The sequence below is a fragment of the Pan paniscus genome, chromosome 18, assembly GCF_029289425.2.
Source record: "Pan paniscus chromosome 18, NHGRI_mPanPan1-v2.0_pri, whole genome shotgun sequence".
Classification (NCBI taxonomy): domain Eukaryota; kingdom Metazoa; phylum Chordata; class Mammalia; order Primates; family Hominidae; genus Pan; species Pan paniscus.
This window is the reverse complement of record NC_073267.2, coordinates 11343057-11365262: the sequence shown is the minus strand read 5'-3', so window position 1 is coordinate 11365262 and position 22206 is coordinate 11343057. Positions and strand designations below refer to the sequence as shown.

Here is a 22206-nt window from a genome sequence, read left to right as displayed (position 1 = left end):
GCCTGGAGTGGGGCCCTAGAATCTGCCTTCCCCACCCCACCCCCCCAAAAAGAACACAGCAGGGCCCATCCTAACTGCATTTTGTCGTGGGGGGGCGGGGGGCGGCGCGGGGAAGGCAGATTCTAGGGCCCCACTCCAGGACTCCCACATCCCCCGGGCCGGGCCTGAGAATCTGCTTTTCACAAGGTTCCTGGGAATTTCTTGCGCGCAGAGACTGTTGGGAAACACTGACCTTCTCCCAACCCTGAATGCGGCTGCCCACCACTGACATTCATTCATTGCCTTATCATTCACTACATCCACGTTTATGCGCCGTCCACACCATTCGCTGACGCAGCCGCCCCCCGCCCCCCGACTCCCATTCCTCCCACTATCTCTGTCCGCAGTTCCCCAGGCCGTTGCCTCCCTGCCGCCGCTTTCTCTCCCGGGCGCGTCCCCGGCGAGCCGAGCCCCCTCCCCAGCCTGCGACTGCGCCTTAGGCCCCGAGCGCCCCGCCCCACCCGAGAACCTGCGCTGAGGCTGCCCCACAGGGCGCAGGCCCCGACCCTCAGCGTCCACCGTCTGCTGCCTACATCCGCCCGCCCGGCGTCCGACCCCTTCAGCGGCGACGGGCGGAGCTGGAGCCCCGGGCCCGGGCGCCAGGTGGGCTCCTGGGAGGGTGATGAAGCAGGTAGGGCCTCGGGGATGCTGGGGCTGGAGGAGGGGCGGGACGAGGGGAGCCTGCGGGAGCGCTGGAGAAGCCGGGAGGAGGAGGAGGGATGCGCCGGGGCCTGGGGCTGGGCTGCACCCGGTGGTCGGGAGGGTGGAGAGGGCTTTGCACTGCAGCCGCAGCGGAGGGGCCCCGCCAGCTCGGAGGGTCCACTTGGGAACCCAGGGGGTGCAAGTGGAGTCCAAGCCTAGGAGGACAGGGCGGGTGGGGTTGGGGTGTGCGCCGTGCTTGGGCCTGCCACCTGCCCTTGCTCTCCTCCCAGGCCCTGGTGGACGATACCGAGGATGTGTCCCTGGACTTTGGAAACGAGGAGGAGCTGGCCTTTAGGAAAGCCAAGATCAGGTGTGTTGGGATGGAGCTTGGGTCAGGCGTTCCCCAAAGCTGCAAATTCATTCATTTACTCACTCATTCATTCAAAATATATTGAGCACCTACTGTGTGCCAGGTCTGGGGCTGGGGACATATCTGTGGACACATCAGACAAGGTCCCTGCCCTCCTGGAGCCTGCACTGGGAGAGGGAGGAAGAAGGGGTGGAGTTGATGTTGAACAGGCAAGGAGATTAATGAGATAATTGAATATGAGAAGAAAATCAGCCCTGTGATGAAAGAGAAGGTAACTAGAGAAGGCCACTTGCCTTAGTGCAGCCATGGAGGGCCTCTCTGAGGAGGTGGCATTTGAGCTGAGACCAGAATGATGAGAAGCAGCCAGCCATGGGAGACTCCAGAGGGAGAGTGTTCCAAGCTGAAGGAACAGCAAGCGCAAAGGCCCTGGGGCTATGTTGTAAGATCAGAGAAAGCCACTGAGGCCAGAGGGGAGCAAGCTTGGCAGTGGGCTGGACAAGTGGAAGAGAGCTTGGAGTTTTATTCTAATCCCTGCTGAGTCTAGCTAGACAGACTTGTCCTGGGTCAAGTCACTTAACTGCCTGAGACCTCTAGCATCCCAGAAGGTGGCATGAGGGATGACCTGTGAACGTGGTTGCCGATGGCCCAGGCGGCAGCCACTTCTAGAAACACCCACAGCTCAGCCTCACTCACCCACCCAGTTCTGCTTCCAGCTATCAGAGCCAGTAGGCATGGGACGAGCCCTGGCACCCAAATGCCATTCCTTGTAAAGTCTCTGTTTTTAAAATCAAACTCTCTGATTCAAACCTAATAAACCCCAGAAAGTAATAGACTGTATTAGTTTCCTATGGCCGCTAGAACAAATTACCATTATCATCTTGGCTTAAGACAAAAGAAGTTTATTCTCCTGCAGTTCTGGAGGCCAGAAGTCCACAGTCAGTGTTCCTGGGCTGAAACCAAGGTGGCAGCAGTGCCACACTCCCTTCGGAAGAATTAGGGGAAAATCCATTCTTTGCCTTTTCCAGCTTTTGGTGACTGCTGGCATTCTGTGGCTTGTGGCCTGTTCCTCCATCTTCAAGGCCAGTGTTATAGCATGTTCACATCTCTCTCCGTTCCATGGTCAGGTGATGTGTGTGTGTGTGTTTGTGTGTGTGTGAAGTTTCCCTGTGCCTCTTTCTTTTTTTTATTTTATTTATTTTTTATTATTATTGTACTTTAAGTTTTAGGGTACATGTGCACAACGTGCAGGTTCGTTACATATGTATACATGTGCCATGTTGGTGTGCTGCACCCATTAACTCGTCATTTAGCATTAGGTATATCACCTAATGCTATCCCTCCCCACTCCCCCCCGTGCCTCTTTCTTATAAGGACTATTGTGTTGGCATTTAGGGTCCACCCAGATAATCTAGGATAACCTTTGCGTCTCAAGATCCTTAATTATAGGCTGAGTGCAGTGGCTCACACCTGTAAGTAATCTCAGCACTTTGGGAGGCCAAGGCGGGCAGATCACTTGAGGTCAGAAGTTTGTGACCAGCCTGGCCAACATGGTGAAACACTGTTTCTACAAAAAATACAAAAATTAGCTGGGTGTAGTGGCATGCACCTGTAATCTCAGCCACTCAGGAGGCTGGGGAAGGAGAATCACTTGAACCTGGGAGGTAGAGGCTGCAGTGGGCTGAGATCACACCACTACACTCCAGTCTGGGCGACAGAGTGAGACCCTGTCTCAAAAAAAAAAATTCTTAATTAAATAATTAAATTACATCTGCAAAGTCCCTTTCATCATATATGGTGGCTGTCACAATTTCTGGGGATTAGAACCTGGATTTCTTTTTTTTTTTTTTTTTTTTTTTGAGACAGGGTTTTGCTCTGTTGCCAAGGCTATAGTGCAGTAGTACAATTATGGCTCACTGGAACCTCAAACTTTTGGGTTCAAGAGATCCTCCTGCCTCAGCCTCCCAAGTAGCTAGGACTATAGGTTTTGCCACCATGCCAGGCTAATTTTTTAAAAATTTAATTTTGTAGAGATGGGGTCTTGGTATGTTGTCCAGGCTGATCTGGAACTTCCGGCCTCAAGTACTCTTCCCGTGTCAGCCTCTTAAAGCCTTGGGATTACAGGCATGAGCCACTGCACCCATCCAGGACCTGGATATTTTCGGAGGCTATTATTCATCCCACCATAATGGCCAATGATTATCTTTAAGGGAAGACACTGCAAATGAAGATTCCAAAAGAACTGGAATCCTGGGTAAAGAATCTTCTAGAACATCTGAACTCATATGTGTTCAATTTCTATTGAGTATCTACTGTATGCTCAACTCTGGGCTAGTGGCTGGGGAAATGCAGTGTTCAGGACTCCACTCCTGCCTTTACAGATTGCCCAATCTAGGGCAGGTTTGCTTAATCTTAGCACTCCTGACATTTTAGGCCAGATACTTCTTTGCTGTAAGGAGTGTCCTGTGCACCGTGGGATGTTTAGCAGCATCCCTGGCCTCTATTCACCAGAGGCTGCCAGTAGCAGCCCATCCATAAAGTCTCAGGCATTGCCAAATATCCTCTGTGGGGCAAACTTGCCCCCGGTTGAAAACCATTGGTTTGCAGGGTGGGAGTAGGCATACCAGTGGCTGTTACAACTCAGTATTTTTGTTTTGTTTTGTTTTTGTTTTTGTTTTTGAGATGGAGTCTCACTGTCACCCACGCTGGAGCACAGTGGTGCAATCTCGGTTCACTACAACCTCTGCCTCTTGGGTTCAAGCAATTCTCCTGCTTCAGTCTCCCAAGTAGCTGGGACTGCAGGTGCACGCCACCACGCTTGGCTGATTTTTATGTTTTTTGTTTTGTTTTGTTTTAGTAGAGATGGAGTTTCGCCATGTTGGCCAGGCTGGTCTCAAACTCCTGATCTCAGGTGATCTACCTACTTCAGCTTCCCACAGTGCTGAGATTATAGGTGTGAGCCACTGTGCCCGGCCAGAACTCAGTATTTTAAACGCTGGGATAGGCAGAAGCTGGGGCTCTTATCCTGGCCAGAGAAGGAGGTACCAGCTAAGCTGGGACCCACAGGTAGGGTAGGAGTTGGTTAGGCTGGGAAGGGTAGATATACCATGGGGAGGCTTGGAGGTAAGGTCATGAATTTAGGGTGGTTCCATGTGGCTCAAGACCCAGGTGCTGGGAAGTGGCCTGCGTGGAGATCGGGGCCAGACCCTGCAGCACTTAGCAACCAAGCTCCAAGCTCTGGAGGTGCATTGTCCACTGAACCTTCTATGAGGATGGGGCTGTGCCTTTATTTGTGCTGTGCAGCACGGTGGCCCCAGCCACCTGTGGTGATTAAATATCTGAAATGTGACCAGGGCGCCTGAGGGACAAATGTTTTGATATTATTTAATTAATTTGAACGTAAATAGCCACATGTGGCTGTGGCATTGGGCAGGGCAGTTCCAGAGTTCGGTCACCATGGAAGGATTTTGCTCAGGGCAGTGATGTGAGGATTGCGGGATGGAGGCTGGGTTGTTGGGGTGGAAGGAGGATAGGAGATCAGAGCAAGGCACTGGCAGGGATGATGGAGGAAAGGGGCCCAGAGGCACAGGGGAGGTAGAATCGGCCCGCCTTGCTGGTGGTCAAGATGTGGGGTGGGGACAGGGATCATCAGGGTGACACTCAGGCTGGTGGTCTGGTGACTCAGGTGAAGAAGCACTTCTGGGGGAAAGATGTTGAACTCAGAGTGGTCCTTGTTAGTCTGTGTTGGAACATTCTAGTAGCCAGTGGATAGCTGGGAGGAGAGGCCAGGAGCTCGAGAAGTCACCAGGGCTGCAATCAGAGATCTGGGAGGCAGCAGCTCATGTATCCAGGTGGGTATGTTTGAGAGCCACCCATCCCAGAATCCTCGGTGTGCCTAATGCAGATTCCTGGGTCTGGCCCTGGACTTATTTAACCAGATTCACAGGGGATGGGCCTAGGAACATGAATTTAAAATAGCACCCCATTGATTCTGATGTGTAGGAATGTAGAGATGGCTCTAAGATCCTGAGAACAAATGAATTTACCCAGATTGCAGTGTAGAAAGGGAATTTTTTTTTTTTTTTTTTTTTTTTGAGATGGAGTTTCACTCTTTTTGCCCAGGCTGGAGTGCAGTGGTGCAATCTTGGCTCACTGCAACCTCTGCCTCCCGGGTTCAAGTGATTCTCCTGCCTCAGCCTCCTGAGTAGCTGGGATTACAGGTGCGTGCCACCACGCTGGCTAATTCTGTATTTTTAGTAGACACAGGGTTTCATCATGTTGGCCAGGCTGGTCTTGAACTCCTGATCTTGCGTGATCCTAGTGCCTTGGCCTCCCAAAGTGCTGGGATTACAGGCGTGAGCCGCCATGCCCGGCCTAGAAAGGGGATTCTTAACTGAGGTCTACAGATGGGCTTCAGGGGTTCAGGAAACCTCTGAAAACTATTATCTAAGTTTCATATGTGTGTTGTTTTAGAAAAAGGATCCAAACTTTATTTATTTATTTGTTTATTTGTTTGTTTATGAGACGGAGTCTTGCTATGTTGCCCATGCTGATCTCAAACTCCTGGACTCAAGTGATCTCTCTGCCTCATCCTCCCAAAGTGCTCCCAAAGGATCCAAACATTAATTGGATTATCAAATGGGCCCATGATCCAAAAAAGTTAAGAATCGCTAGTATAGAGTGAAAACAGTTATTTGTAAATCCCTTGTTGAAATGGATTCCAGGCTGACATCGAAAGGAGGTGATGCTGTGGAAGGGGGCCTGTCACAGGAGTCTGGGACATTGGGTTCATCTCTTCCTTTATCACTTTCTGGCTTTGTGATTTTTGGACAGGTCACCTTGCTTTGCTGGGCCTCCATTGGCCAGTCGGTAAAATGGGGATAATTGTATCAGCCTGACTTCACCACGTGGTTACTATACAGTTTATTTACTAAATATTTATTCAACATCTGCCAGGGGCAGGTGCTGGGCTAAGCCCTGGGGATGGAGCTCTGGTCTCTGCTCTTTCTGTCCCTGGTTCCAGGTCAGTGAGGTGCAGTGTTGCGGCGGGGGTCCTGGGAAGTACATCACATCTTGCAGGATCAGTGGAGGGTGGGATTCCACAGCAGAGCTGGGCACAGAGAGGAAATGTTAGCCATGCTGTGTGTGTTTTTCCCTGGTGGGCAAACTTTTTATTTCTTTTACTTTTTTTTTCAACTTTAAAAAACTGTGATTAAAAAAAACCCACAGCGTAAAATTCCATCTTAGTCATTTTAAATTATACAGTTTAGTAGTTTAAGTATAGTCACGTTGTGAAACAGAGTGTTTTCATCTTGCAAAACTGAAACTTTGTACCGTTTAACAACTCTCCTTCCCCCAGCCCCTGGTAAATACCATTCTCCTTTCTGTCTGTATGCATTTGACTACTCTAGGGACCCCATAAAAGGGTCATACAGTATTTGTCCTTTTTTGACTGGCTTACTTCACTTAGCATAACGTCCTCAAGTTTCATCCATGTTATAAAATGTGCCAGAATTCCCTTCCTTTTTTAAGGCTGGATAATAGTTCCATGATATGAATAAACTATGTTTTGTTGACCCATTCATCCACTTGGGTACACTTGTACCTCTTGCTGTTGAGAACGGTACTGCAATGAACGTGGGTATGCAAATCTCTTTTTGAGATTCTGCTTTCAATTCTTTTGGCCATATACCCAAAAGTGGGATTGCTGGATCCTATGGTAGTTCTATTTTTAATTTTTTGAGGAACTACCATGCTGTTTTCCACATCAGTTGCACCATTTTACAATCCCATCAACACTGTACAAGGGTCCCAGTTTCTCCGCATCCTTGCCAACATTGTTATTGACTGTGTTTTTGATAGTAACCACCTCATGGGTGTGATAACCATGTTATTTCATTGTGGTGTAGATTGGCATATCCCTAATGGTTAATGATGCTGAGCATTTTTTCATGTGCTATGTGTCCATTTGTATATCACCTTTGGAGAAATGTCTATTCAAGTCTCTTGCCCGTTTCTTTAATCAGTTATCGGATTTTTGTTGTTGAGGTCTTTATTCTGGATATTAATATTTTCTCTTATTCTATAGGCTGCCTTTTCATTCTGTTGGTTGTGTCTTCTGATGCACAAAAGTTTTTAGGTTTAATGTAATTCCATTTGCCTTTTTGTGCTTTTTTTTTTTTTTTTTTTTTTGAGACGGAGTCTTGCTCTGTCCCCCAGGCTGGAGTGCAGTGGCATGATCTTGGCTCACTGCAAGCTCCACCTCCCGGGTTCACGCCATTCTCCTGCCTCAGCCTGCCGGGTAGATGGGACTACAGGTGCCAGCCACCATGCCCGGCTAATTTTTTGTATTTTTAGTAGAGACAGGGTTTCACCATGTTAGCCAGGATGGTCTCGATCTCCTGACCTCGTGATCCGCCCACCTCGGCCTCCTAAAGTGGCCTATTTGTACTTTTTGTTTCCTTTGCTTTTAGTGTCAGTGTATGTGTGTGTGTGTGTGTTTAATTTAATATAATATAATTAATTCATGGCCAGGAACTGTGGCTCATGCCTGTAGTTCCAGTACTTTGGGAGGCTGAGTCAGGTGGATTGCTTGAGGCCAGGAGTTTGAGACCAGCCTGGGCAACATGGCAAAACCCCGTTATCTACAGAAAATACAAAAAAGTAGCCAGACGTGGTGGCACACACCTGTAGTCCCAGGTACTTGGGAGGCTGAGGTAGGAAGATTGCTTGAGCCTGGGAGGTCAAGGCTGCAGTGAGCCATTATCACACCACTGCACTCTAGCCTGGGTGACAGAGCAAGATCCTGTCTCAAAAAACAAAATAAATAAAAAGAAATATAATTCATATTCCACCAATTTATTCTTTAAAAGTGTATGATTCAGTTTTGATTTTGATACATTCACAAGGTTGTACATCCATCACTACTATGTAGTTCCAGAAGTTTTTCACTGCGCCAAATGGGAGCCCTGTACCCATTAGACAGTCCCTACCCATTTTCCCCTTCCCCAAGCCCCTGGGAACCACTAGTCTACTTTCTGTTCCTATGAATTTGCCTGTTCCGGACATTTCATGTAAATGAAATCTGGGTTAGTCACGGATCTCCAAAGAAACAAAACCAATAGGATATCTGTAAGTATGTAGAAAGAGATTTATTATGAGGAATTCATTCATGCAATTTTGGAGACTGAGAAGTCCCACGATCTGCCATCCACAAGCAGCAGGCCCAGGAACGCCGGTGGCATAAAACCCATCCTAGCCTGAAGGCCTGGGAACCAGGGGAGGCTACAGTGTCTCAGTCTGAATCTGAAAGCCCCAGAACAGAGGGGCCGACATGTAAGGCCTAGTCTGACTCCAAAGGCCCCAAAACCAGGAGGTATGATGTCTGAGAGGAGATGAGGACAGCCATCCCAGCTCAAACAGGGAGAGGAAATTCCCTCTTCCTTTCTTTGTTGTTGTATTCAGGCCCTCAAAGGTTTGGATAATGCCCATCCAGATTGGGAAGGGAGGGCCTTCTTTCTTCTTTTCTTTTCTTTTTTTTTTTTTTTTTGAGACAGGGTCTTGCTCTGTCATGCAGGCTGGAATACCATGGTGTGATCTCAACTCACTGCAGCCTCCACCTCCCGGGCTCAATTGATCCTCCTGCCTCAGCCTCCTGAGTAGCTGGGACTACAGGCATGCACCACCACGCCTGGCTAATTTTTCTATTTTTTGTAGAGACGGGGTCTCACTATGTTGCCCAGGCTGGTCTTGAGCTCCAGAGCTCAAGTGATCCTCCCACCTTGGCCTCTCAAAGTGCTGGGATTACAGCCATGAGCCACTGCATGAGGGTGGATCTTCTTTTCTCCGTCCACCAATTCAAATGCTAATTTTTTTTTTTTCCCAGAAACACCTTCACAGACCCAGATGTGATCTGGGTATCCCTTAGCCCAGTCTAGGTGACACATGTTTTGTACAATATGTGGCTTTTTGTCTGGCTTCTTTCACTTAGCATATTTTCCAGGTTCATCCCGGTTTAGGTGTTTATCATTATTTCATTCCTTTTGATGGTCAAATAATCACCCATTGTGTGGACATACCACATTCTGTTTATCCATTCATACATTGATGGGCATTTGAGTTGTTTCTGCTTTTGTGTTGTTATGAATAATGTTGCTATGAATGTTTATGGACATGCTTTTTTCGGGGCATACATTTGTGGTTCTTTTGGGCACATACCTAGGAGTGGAATTGCTGGGCCACATGGTAACTCTGTTTTAGGCGTGCTGTGTTGCAGACCAGCTGTGAGTGAGTGTTGTGGGTTTCCAGCTGCCTTGGGATGCAGGAGGAGCCTGGGCTTTAGGTCAGACAGACCTGGATCTTGATTCTACCACTCCCTATCCAAGTGACTGCACCCCAACAGTACAGTTCTGGGCCCAAGCTGGCAGGTGCAACTAGGCTTTGATATAAAACTATGTTTCCTCGGCTCTATAGGAAGACAGAGGTAGGGCATCTTCAGCTCATTGGGAGATCTAGCCCCTGCACCCACATAGCTCCTTTTGCTCTACTACTGCAAGAATTATGTCTGGCTGCCACAGGCGAGAGCCAAAGCGCTATGGGTTACCTTGAATCATAGAAGCTGTAGCCTCCGTTTCCCACCAACCTTTTCTATGACTCTGTTTACCCAGACCCAAGGCCTGCTGGCCAACTCAGTCCCTCCAGTGCAGGGGCAGTGGGTGGCAGATACAACAGTCCTCGTGGAGCCTCTGTGCTACGGGAGGCCAGGGTCATTCCCAGGCAGGCCCCCATCAGCCCAGGCCCGATGTTAACCCTTGACTCACAGTGACCTTGAACTTGAACAGTGACCACGACACCTTCTGGGTCCCCAGTTTTCTCTTCTGTAAAATGGGGATGATGTTGGCTGTATTATAAGGTTGTAAAAAGATGATTAAATTAGGTGCACAATGTGTTTAGGGGACCTGGCAGGGCTCCTGATGCCCCTTGTGGGCTTCAGAAGTGGCACCTGTTATTCTGATCACGAGTGTGACTTCCACATCCTGGGCTGTGCGGAGGCATGTTCTCAGCTCACCCCATCACACTGGAGTTCTCCTGGAGTTGGAAACTGTCTTCCTGTGGCAAGTTATGTTATGCTTTCAAGGCACCGTTTTCACAGAATTCCTCCAAACCCAAAGGTCATGGGCTCCCACAAATTTCCACCCAAAGTAGGAAAGTCTCTTCCTGCCACAGACAGATTTCTTAGATCTAATTTTGGTCTCAGCTGTCAGAGCTGGTTTTGTTTGTGGGGTTTGACCAGTGTTTCTTTTTCTTTTGGGGAGTTGTGGGGGGATAAGATCTTGTTCTGTTGCCCAGGCTGGAGTGCAGTGGTGTCATCATGGCTCACTGCAGCCTCAACCCCCTGAGCTCAAGCAGTCCTCCCTTCTCAGCCTCCTCAGTAGCTGGGAATACAAGCATGCACTACTACACCCTGCTAATTTTATTTTTATTTTTTGTAGAGACCGGGTCTCAAAACTCCTAGCCTCAGTGATCCTCCTGCCTTGGCCTCCCAAAGTGCTGGGATTAAAGGTATGAGCCACTGCACCCAGCCTGCTTATTATTTCTTGGTTGATCCTTGTTCAGCCAAGTGAATGTCATATTGAGAAGATCATTGTCCTGTGGTCTCAGACACTACAGGAAGTCACATGTTAGTGGGCTCAGGTCTTCAGGCAAACATGTGAAGTAAAAATCACTCCTGAAAATCCCTAACTAGCCAATCAAGTAACTTTTGTCTTTCAAGAAGTCTTTAGCAATCACTTTATCTGCCATTGGATACAAAAGCAGTCCTGAACATGAGCCCCGCTTGAAGTTGTTGGCTGCTGTTTGGGGGAACTTATGTTGAGTGAAAAATAACAATAGCAAACACTTCCCCAGCACTTACTATATGCAAGCACTATTCCACGTTTTTTATTTAGCATAATTCATTTCATCTTCATTACAAACCTAGGCACTATTATTTTCTCAGAGTCAAGATTAAAAAGACTGAGGCTAACAGAGAGAGCTGAGTGACTTGCTCAATGTCACACACCTGTTCACTTCAAGGAAGGGATTTGAGCCTGACACGGTGGCATGCACCTGTAATCCCAGTTACTAGGGAGGCTGAGGTGAGAGGATGGCTTCAGTCCAGGAGTTCGAGTCCAGCCTGGACAACATAGCAAGAACCCACCTCTAAAAAGAAAAAACAGAGGAGATTTGAACCCTTGGAATCGGGCTCTAGACTCCATATCTTACATTACATTGTGCGCAGATACTCACAGGGCGAGACACTCAGCGTGAGCTTTGCTGTGAGAACAGCAGATTCAGGGCTTCCATCTTAGGCTTACCCTGGGGAGTACTTTATATGTTCCTCCTGTAAATGCTGATGCAGAATTGACCCCACTCTTTAGAGCAGCTTCGCAGCCTTGGCACTATGGATATTTGAGGCAGATCATTCTATGTGGTGGAGGCTGTCCTATGTATCATAGGATGCTGGGCAGCACCCCAGCCCCCACCCACTACATGCCAGTAGCTTCCAACCCCTCAGCTGTGACAATGAAAAATGTCTCCTGATGTGGCCAAGTGTCCCCTCACAGCCAGATTGCCCCTGGTTGAGATCTCTGATTTAGATTATCCCCTCTCTGTCTGGGGTTTGGATTTGGATAAGTGAAATTTGTATTTGAGGGAACTCAAAGCACCTCTTAATACTTCTGTGTGTGACATTGACCCAAGAGAAGCCGGAGGTGTGGGGGGCAAGGAAGGAGAGGGCACAGGTGACAGTATTGATGACACCTTGGTGGGCACTCATCCTCTGAAATCAACAATAGCACATCTCTAATTGGTACCCACGCACAGACATGCACACACATCATGCTCCCACACACTAAGGAGAAGATTTTTAGTTTTTCTTTGTTGATTTTCCAGGAGTTCTGCTCACCTCAATGAGTGAGGACCCCTTATCCAGACCCCTGTCCCCTGAGCTTTTGGGGAACAAAGTTATATTGTCACCGGCTCTCTAAAATCTATTTTGAAATTATAGAAATATGACACATAAGCAGGTCCCATCAAGAGCTGATTGTTTAATTTTAAGGAAGGTCCATGATTACCAAGGAAAATAAGCCACAGAATCACGGAACTAGACAAATTTCAGTTCTCTTTGATTAGGGCACGGAATTACATATTTTGAAATTAACTCCTTACATCTAAGGCAGCTTAACTTCCTCTTATTTATATTTCTTGTTCACATGAAATTATTGCATAAGCTGTGTCCACAACAAAATCACTGAAGGGCCAGGTGTGGTGGCTCATGTCTGTAATCCATGCACTTTGGAAGGCTGAGGCGGGTGGGTTGCCTGAGCTCAGGAGTTCGAGACCAGCCTAGGCAACATGGTGAAACCCTGTCTCTACTAAAATACAAAAAATCAGCTGGACGTGATGGCAGGCGCCTGTAATCCCCGCTATTCAGGCTGTTGAGGCACGAGAATTGCTTGTACCCGGGAGGTAAAGGTTGCAGTGAGCTGAGATTGTGCCACTGCACTCCAGCCTGGGTGACAAAATGAAACTCTGTCAAAATAAAATAAAATAAAAAACAATAAAATCTGAAGTGTGATTTCTGCTGACCTGTGACCCACATAATCTGGGAAGGCATTTGGGAGAGGACATTGGCCAGGTTCTTTGATGTTTTATCTTGGACGGCAGCTTGACTGCATGGACCTAGAGTATTTAGTTCTTTTCTTTTTTTCTTTTTGAGACAGAGTCTTGCTCTGTCACCCAGGCTGGAGTACATTGGTACAACCTTGGCTCACTGCAACCTCCACCTCACAGATTCAAGTGATTCTTCTGCTTCAGTCTTCTGAGTAGCTGGGATTACAGGCATGTATCACCATGCCTGGCTACATTTTGTATTTTTAGTAGAGACGAGGAGTCACTGTGTTGGCCAGGCTGGTCTCGAACTCCTGACCTCCAGCAATCCATCCGCCTCAGCCTCCCAAAGTGCTAGGGATTAAGGGTGTGAGCCACCGCATCCGGCCGAATATTTAATCATTCATTTATTTCAAGGTTGGCACTTTTGCCATTTGGGGCCAGGTCATTATCTGCCCTGTGTATCATAGGAGTTTTGCAGATGCTGGTAGCAGCCCCCACTGTGACAACCAAAATGTCTCCAGACATTGCTGGGGGACACTCCAGATCGCCCACCTCTTTGAGAACCACTGGCTTATTCTTTTGCTCATTCATTTATTCATTAAACCAACAAACATTTTCAAGGACCTTTGTGTGCCAAGCACAGTTCTAGGGGCCACAGAGAAAACCAGATAGGCTTGGTCCCTGCCTTCCTGGAGCTGACATTTTACTTAGGGAGAAGACAATAAACATATAAGCAATGATCAAAACAAAGTAACTTGAGAGAGTAAAGCGGAATGTGATAAAAAAAGCGTCCAGGGGCCTTTCTTCAGCCCTGAGGAGTCCTCTTCACGTGGAGCCCAGCCTCGGGGGTTCCATGGCCCCCTGCTAACCCTTCACTCGTGACAGGAGCAAGCCGGCTTCCGAGATGACTCAGAGACAGCCACAAATCATGTTCATGGATTCCCTGCATTAAAGTACAGATGTATCTCTCCCCTGGACTTTAAGATACTTTAGAATAAAAGTTGCAAAGTGACAGTCAGCCAACTGACTCCAAGCCTCCGGTATGCTCTTGTCGGCCAGGGAGATATTTTACATTAATTTGAATTTAAAATTTAAAATTAGAAAAGATCACATTAGGCTGGGTGCAGTGACTCACACCTGTAATCCCAGCACTTTGGGAGGCTGAGGTGGGCAGATCACTTGAGGTTAGGAGTTCAAGACCAGCCTAGCCAACATGGTGAAACCCTGTCTCTACTAAAAATACAAAAATTAATCAGGCGTGGTGGCATGCACCTGTAATCCCCACTACTTGGGAGGCTGAGGCACAAGAATCGCTTGAACCCAGCAGGTTGCAGTGAGCCAAGATCATACCACTGCACTCCAGCCTGGGCGACAGAGCGAGACTCTGTCTGAAAAAAAGAAAGAAAAAGAAAAGATTACATTAAAAATCTGGATTGCTCAGAATAGATGAACACACCGAGACAGAGGCAGATTGGTGGCTGTCGGGATCTGGGAGGAGTGGGGAGAATGGGGAGAAACTGCCCAAGAGGTACAGGGTTTTGCTTTGGAGTGATGGAAATGTTTGGGACAACAGTATGAATTGTTCCCTTCATGCCACTGGAGTGTATACTTTAAAATGGTTAATTTTGTGGGATGTGAATTTCACTTCACTAAATTGGTTTTTAAAAATATGATTGCTGGCTTTTTTGTTTGTTTGTTTTAAAGACAATGTCTAGCTCTGTGGCCCAGGCTGGAGTGCAGTGGCATGATCACAGCCCTCAGCAGCCTCGAGCTCCTGGGCTCAAGCGATCCTCCCCCCTCAGCCTCCTGAATAGCTGGGACTGCAGGCATGTACCACCACACCGGCTAATGTTTTTGTTCTTTGTAGAGATAGGGTCTCTCTAGTTGCCTAGGCTGGTCTCAGACTCCTGGCCTCAGGCAATCCTCTTGCCTTGGCCTCCCAAGGTGCTGGGATTCCAGGCATGAGCTACTGTGCCCGGCCTGCTGGCTTCTTTTGGAAATCTGTTAGAGCCAGAAGAATGGTCTGGAGTTGCCAGGAGTTGCCTGTGGGTGAGCTTCGGCCCTCACCCACTCAGTTGACTGATTTCCCAGCTTTGCCTGGCCCTATGAGCACCTGAGGTTGCAGCCCCCAACCCCAGCCCTGAAAACAGTGGTGAGAAAATATTATCCCAACAAAAGCATTTTCCAGGGGCCCAAGAGGCCTTGAGTTGGAATTCCTCCCTGATGCCGTGGTTTTCTCCCTAAACCTCTTGAAGCCACCTACAGGGGCCTGAGGGGCCTGTGTGGATAGGCCAGCCCCATGGTCAGGCTGTGCATATGGACATCTGAGGCCATCCAAGGCCACTCACCCAGAGCCCCATGTTCCTGTTCAGCCCCTGGCCTTTGTATATGCTGCTCTCTTGTTTCCTAAATTTGTCCTTAGATCTTTAAAACAAAATTTAAAATAAATTTTTTAATTGAGATAGATTTCATATATCATGAATTCAAAATTCACCCCTTTAAAGTATTTAATTCATTGGTTTTTAGTATATTTACAAGGTTGTGCACCCATCACCACTGTCTAATTTCCAAACATTTTCATTACCCCAAAAAACCCCATGTCCTGTAGATCCTAATCTACATCACTGCTAAGCAGTGTTCTGTAACGAGGCATCTCTCCTTAGCTCCCACAACCCCAATGTCTACCCAGCCCTGATGGTCAGCTGTTGTGTCCACCTCTTGGGTCCTTGTGTTGGTTAAAATGTCAATAAAGAACCGAGAGCCTCATGGATACCCTGCTGGGACAAGCTCCCACAACTAAAGGGTCAGAACCCCGAACACCAGGACCAGCTGATGGGACCCTGCACCGTTGGCCATTCTCATTAGACAGTGGTCATCCCATATCAGTTGTTGAATATTTTGATTGTGACTCTGTTTACCCATTAATGACACTGTGCACACTGGGTCGAAACCACTCCTGAGCTCCTTTCCCTCCCTGCTAGAGATGAGTAACATCTGGGAGGGCAGAACTTTGTCCAGCCTGTTCACTGCCCTCTGACCTGGCCCTCCACCTGGTAGATGGGAGGTTCTCCACACATGTGTTGTTGTTGCTCTAAGCTCAATTTATGTGTTTTTGTTGTTGTTGTTTTGAGACGGAGTCTTGCTCTGTCGCCCAGACTCTGACACACACACACACACACACACACACACACACAGTGGCGCGATCTCGGCTCACTGCAACCTCCGCCTCCTGGGTTCAAGTGATTCTCCTGCCTCAGCCTCCTGAGTAGCTGGCATTACAGGCACCCGCCACCACGCCCAGCTAATTTTTGTATTTTTAGTAGAGACGGAATTTTGCTACATTGGCCAGGCTGGTCTTGAACTCCTGACCTCAGGTGATCCATCCACCTCAGCCTCCCAAAGTGCTGGGATTACAGGTATGAGCCACTGCGTCCAGCCTCTCAGCTCAGTTTATTAAACTCAATGTTTCTTAAGCAGTGTTGAAAATCAATTAAAAACGTTTATGTGTTGACCATAAACTTAATTCTATATCCTTGCGCAATTTAAATGACATCTCAAATTTAGCATTCTTGATTATGTGGAGCACCAAATAAACATGGAACCTAAAATACACACAGCAATGACAAAACTTACTGTTTACAGAGTGGTGGGGATTTTTTAGTGGTTAATGAAACCGCAAATAAAATAAATATGTAAAATACAGCAGCAAGATATGTTGAATTGGAAAATGATATTTTGAGTTAGTGTCCTTAAAATAACTTAAAAAAAACTTTTTACTTTGAAATAATATCAGACTTACGGGAAGGTAGCAAGAATAGTACAAAGAACTGATGGGGACATTTTACCAAGATTCACTAATTGGACGAGTGCACTGGCTCACACCTGTAACCCCAGCAATTTGGGAGGCCGAGGCGAGAGGATCGCTTGAGCTCAGGAGTTGGAGACACCAGCCTGGCCAACATGGCAAAACCCCGTCTCTACTAAAAATACAAAAATTAGCCTGGCATGATGGCACATGCTTGTAATCCCAGCTACCCTGGAGGCTGAGGCAGGAGGATCACTTGAACCCAGGAGGCAGAGGTTGCAGTGAGCCGAGATCACACCACTGCATTCCAGCCTGGGTGACAGAATGAGACTCTGACACACACACACACACACACACACACACACACACACACGTATCATATAAACTCATGGATGCAGACATACTCTTATTGTTACTCAAATTGTCCCATTGTTGACCAGTAGGAGCCTCTTCCAGTTGGCTTCTGAGTCTTCCTAGTTGTGTGTGTGTGTATGTGTGTGTGTGTGTGTATGTGTATTTTTTCTCTAAACTGTTAGAGAGTAAGTAACACATCATGCCCACTTGCCCCTAAATACTTCAATGTGCACTTTTTAAATTTATTTTTTATTTTTTGTAGAAACAAGATCTCGCTATATTGCGCCAGGGCTCCTAGGCTCAAGCGATCCTCCTGCCTTGGCCTTTCGGAGTGCTGGGATTACAGGCCTAAGCCACTGTGTCCAGCCATCAATGTGTACTGTAAGAAAAGGACATTCTCTTATGTAAGCAGAGTGCGATTATGGAAACTAAGAGACTATCTAATCTGTAGTTCATATTCCATTGTCCTTTAGAGTAATTTTTTCTCTCAGTTTGAGATTCAATCCAGAGGCTGGGCGGTGGCTCATGCCTGTAATCTTTTGGGAGGCTGAGACGGGAGGATCGCCTGAGCTCAGGAGTTTGAGACCGGTCTGGGAAACATAGTGAAACCCCATCTCTACTAAAATACAAAAATTATCCAGGCATGGTAGCATGTGCTTCTAATCCCAGCTACTCAGGAGGCTGAGGGATGAGAATCGCTTGAACCCAGGAGGTGAAGGTTGCAGTGAGCTAAGATCGCGCCAATGCACTCCAGCCTGGGTGACAGAGCGAGACTCAGAAAAAAAAAAAAGAAGACTCAATCCAGGATCTCCATTGCATTTAGTTATTCTGGAACTATTCTGAGCCTTTCATTATTTCTCATGACATGGACATTTTTGGAGAGTAAAAGGGCAGCAATTTTGAGGAATACACCTTAATTTGGGTCTGTCTGATGCTTCTCCTGATTACATCCAGGTTATGCTTCTTGGCAGAGATACTGCAGAAATGATGTTAGGATAAAAGGACATTTTCTTTTTTTGAGCTGTGCCACTACTAAAGATGGCCCAGAAATCGCATTTTTTTTTTCTTTCGTCATCCGCTACCTCTTACCTACAATCCCAGGCCCCAGATTTTGGTCTTTCATTCTCTTTGCCACTCAAAGAACCCAGGACTCCTTAGAAAGGAGCTGATTCTAAGTCTTGAGGCAGAAACCAGTCAGACTGGATCTGGGACATCCTTTTGTTGACAAAAAGCAGGAATACTGTTTTTTAAACAAAGTATATTTTTTGAGACAGGGTCTTGCTCTGTTGCCCAGGCTGCAGTACAGTGGCGCAATCTTGGCTCACTGCATCTTCCGCCTTCCAGGCTCAAGTGATCCTCCCACCTCAGCCTCCCAAATAGCTGAGACCACAGGTGTGCCACCACCATGCCTGGCTAAGTTTTTAAAAAATTATTTTTAGTAGAGATGGGGTTTCGCCATGTTGCCCAGGCTGGTCTTGAACTCCTGAGCTCAAGCGATCCACCCACCTCAGCCTCCCAAAGTGCTGGGATTACAGGTGTGAGCCACCTGTGATTTTTGCCTGGCCAAAAATACTTTTTAAAAAGTTATAGGCTGTTCAAAAAGAATAAATAAACTAAAGAGCCTACCACAGGCCAGGTTGCAGTAGTGATTCAGTATTTGCTGAAGGAGTTAATATGACCACTCAATTCTCCCATTAAATAACCACTGAGTTAGGGTTTATCACTGATGGCCGTAGTTTCTAGAATGCCATACATTTTAGGGTACATTGGTTTGGTTATAGCTTTTAAGAAGTAGAGGTGGGACATAAACACCATATTAAATATTTGCAACCATTAGTAGACACACCCTGGTTCCAGAAATATTAAAATGGTCAAAAATAAAAATGCAAGGGAAGACAAGATTCTTCCTCCATTTTGCAGATGAGGAAACTGAAGTTCCCAAGAGCCAGGTAGCAGACACAAGTGAGTATTTGCTGCCTTCAGATCTTGTCCAGTTTCTAGCAGAATCTAGAAGCTCTTCAGAAGAAAAAGCACAAGGCCAGGCACAGTGGCTGACACCTATAATCCCAACAATTTGGGAGGCCAAGGCAGGCTTGGCCCAGGAGTTTGAGACTACCCTGGACAATATAGCAAGACCCTGTTTCTAAAAAAAAACAAATTGTTTTCAATTAAAGAAAAGAAAATGAAAAGCATATAACTGGGGGAATACTACTTTTTACTGCCAGTGCGAAAAAAAAAAAAAAGAACCCCACTCAGGGTGAAAACAAAAACAAGAATAAAGGCTCCATAACTTCTGCAATCTCTGTGAGCCACTCCCTCTTTTCATGCCATCTGGCTGGCTGGTTTCTGCTCCAGACTTCTGGAAAGTCAGTCTTGGGCCTCTCTGCTCTTTTCTGTCCATCAGTTAATAACTCCGAGTCCCCTGTTTTGAAAAGGTGAATGTGAGTACAGCTGTCCTCATGGTCTCATCCACTCACCCCCAACTCTCCTCAAGTAAGCCTGGGACCCCTCATTTCACCATCTGCTTCTAAGAGGAACCTCACTCTCCTTGTCTTTCCTGCCCCTTGAAACCACCTAACACAACAACATGCCTTATGCAGAGTTAAAATTCTTCAACAGGCCGGGCACGGAGGCTCACGCCTATAATTCCAGCGCTTTGGGAGGCAGAGATGGGAGGATCACCTGAGGTCAGGAGTTTGAGACCAGCCTGACCAACATGGCCAAACCCTGTCTCTACTAAAAATACAAAAATTAGTCAGGCGTGGTAGTAGGCACCTGTAATCCCAGCTACTCGGGAGGCTGAGGCAGTAGAATCATTTGAACCTGGGAGGTAGAGGTTGCAGTGAGCCAAGATCCCACCACTATACCCCAGCCTGGGCAACAGAGTGAGACTCTGTCTCAAACAAACAAAAACAAAAAGAACTTCTTCAACATTAGAGCCTGTAGCAGGGAGCTTTTGATGCATGACAGATTTCCCCCAACTTAGCAGCTACAGATAACAAACATTTATTATCTTATACCTGAAGTTCAGGAATTGGAGCAGCTCGGCTGGGTGGTTCTGGCTCAGGGTCTCCAGAGGTTGTAGTCAGAGGTTGCTCAGAGCTGCAGTCATCTGAAGGCTTGACTGGGGCAGGAGGAGCTGTGTCCAAGATGGCGTCCTCCCATGGCTGTTGGCTGGAGGCCTCAGTTCCTTGCCATGTGGGCCTCTCAACATAGGGCTGCTCCCAACATGGCAGCTGGCTTGCCCTAGGGAGAATGAAGGAGAGAGTGATCAAGACAGAAACAGAGTCACCTGGGCTTGGTGGCTCACACCTGTAATCCCAGAACTTTGGAAGGCCAAGGCAGGCAGATCATGAGGTCAGGAGATCGAGACCATCCTGGCCAACATGGTGAAACCCCATCTCTTCTAAAAATACAAAAATTAGCTGGGTGTGGTGGTGTGTGCCTGTAATCTCAGCTACTTGAGAGGCTGAGGCAGGAGAATCACTTGAACCCGGGAGGTGGAGGTTGCAGTGAGCCAAGATCGCACCATTGCACTCCAGCCTGGTGACAGAGTGAGACTCCATCTCAAAAACAAAAACAAAAACAAAAACAAAACATAAGCTGCCATGTCGTTGATAACCTAATCTCAAAAGTGACATACAATCACTTCTGATATATTTTATTGGCCACTCTGATGACCAGGACCCCTGCTTCATTGTGAGACGTGACTACACAAGGGTATGACCACCAGGCAGTCAGGATCACCAGTGGCCATCTCAGAGGCTGGCTACCACAGGTCCGATCCCAAAGAAGGAACAAACGCATGGGTATCTACCGTGTCCACTGTGCTCCAGGCCTTGATGTTAGGTAGATGTGATTATCTCCATTTTGCAGGTGAGGAAATAGGCCCAGAAAGGTTGACTTACTTGCTCAAGGTCACACAAGTAAATGGCAGAACTGTAATTTGAAAGGAAGTAGTCTGCTTCCCTGATTACTTAAAAAAAGAAAAAAAAAGGCTGGGCGCGGTGGCTAACACATGTAATCCCAGTACTATGGGAGGCCAAGGCAGGCAGATAACAAGGTCAGGAGATCGAGACCATCCTGGCTAACACGGTGAAACCCGTCTCTACTAAAAAAAAAAAAATACAAAAAATTAGCTGGGCATGGTGGCAGGTGCCTGTAGTCCCAACTACTCGGGAGGCTGAGGCAGGGGAATTGCTTGAACCCGGGAGGCGGAGCTTGCAGTAAGCCGAGATGGCGCCACTGCGCTCCAGCCTGGGCGACAGAGCAAGACTCCGTCTCAAAAAAAAAAAAAAAGAAAAAGAAAAAAAAAAGATTTACTATAGAGAATTCCAAACATACAAAATAGAATAATACAGTGAATCCCATGTCCCTATCACCCTCATTCAATGATGCCCAATTCATGACCAATCATTTCACATTTCTATCCCAGCTTTTCACCTTCCCCCGATCATTTTGAAGCAAACCAGAGATCACATCAATTCAAATATACATATTTTGATATCCCTAAGAGACAAAAATGATTTTTTTTTTTTTTAGAGACAGTGTCTCACTTTGTCATCAAGGTTGGAGTTCAGCGGCATGATCTTAGCTCACTGCAACCTCCACCACCCAGGTTCAATCCTCAGTCTCCCAAGTAGTTGAGATTATAGGTGCGCACTACCACGCCTGGCTAATTTTCGACAAGAATCTTTTTTTTTTTTTTTTTGAGATGAAGTTTCTCTCTTGTTACCTAGGCTGGAGTGCAATGGCGTGATCTCAGCTCACCACAACCTTTGCCTCCCAGGTTCAAGCGATTCTCCTGTCTCAGCCTCCCGAGTAGCTGGGATTATAGGCATGTGCCACCATGCCCGGCTATTCTTTTATTTATTTTTTCATTTTTATTAGAGATGAGGTTTCTCCATGTTGGTAAGGCTGGTCTCGAACTACCGACCTCAGGTGATCCGCCCGTCTCGGCCTCCCAAAGTGGCTCCCAAAGGCCATGAACCACTGCGCCTGGCCAAGAATCATTTTTAAAAATAAAACTACAATAGAATTTTCTGAACTTTCAATCTTTTTTTTTTCTACAGGGTCTTGTTCTGTCACCCAGTCTGGAGTACAGTGGCGTGATCAGGGCTCATTACAGCCTCGACCTCCCCTGCTCAAGTGAGCCTCCCACTTCAGCCTCCTGAGTAGCTGAGACCACAGGTGCATGCCACCACGCCTGGCTAACTGTTTGATTTTTTGTAGAGATGAGCTCTCACTATGTTGCCCAGGCTGTTCTCGAATTCTTGGGCTCAAGTCACCTTCCTGCCTCAGCCTCCCAAGGTTCATGAGCCACCGTGCCCAGACTCCAGTTTTCTAA

The 22206-nt window shown here is 47.2% G+C and overlaps 1 protein-coding gene across 9 annotated transcripts in view; it reads left to right on the top strand.

The window, feature by feature from the left end:
* The first annotated feature begins 213 nt into the window (after nt 1-213).
* The window catches only part of TVP23A (trans-golgi network vesicle protein 23 homolog A), a 66763-nt gene continuing 44770 nt past the window's right edge, over nt 214-22206 (top strand). For 3 of the 9 annotated variants that reach the window (XM_034939776.3, XM_034939775.3, XM_034939777.3), the window contains exons 1-2: nt 223-670; nt 972-1051. In XM_034939776.3, coding sequence (XP_034795667.1) covers nt 662-670; nt 972-1051 — 89 coding nt within the window. In that variant the 5' untranslated portion in view covers nt 223-661. Of the gene's footprint in view, nt 671-971; nt 1052-22206 lie in introns of all 9 variants that reach the window. The other 6 variants (XR_004666775.3, XM_034939770.3, XM_014341678.4 and 3 more) reach the window with 4 other exon arrangements.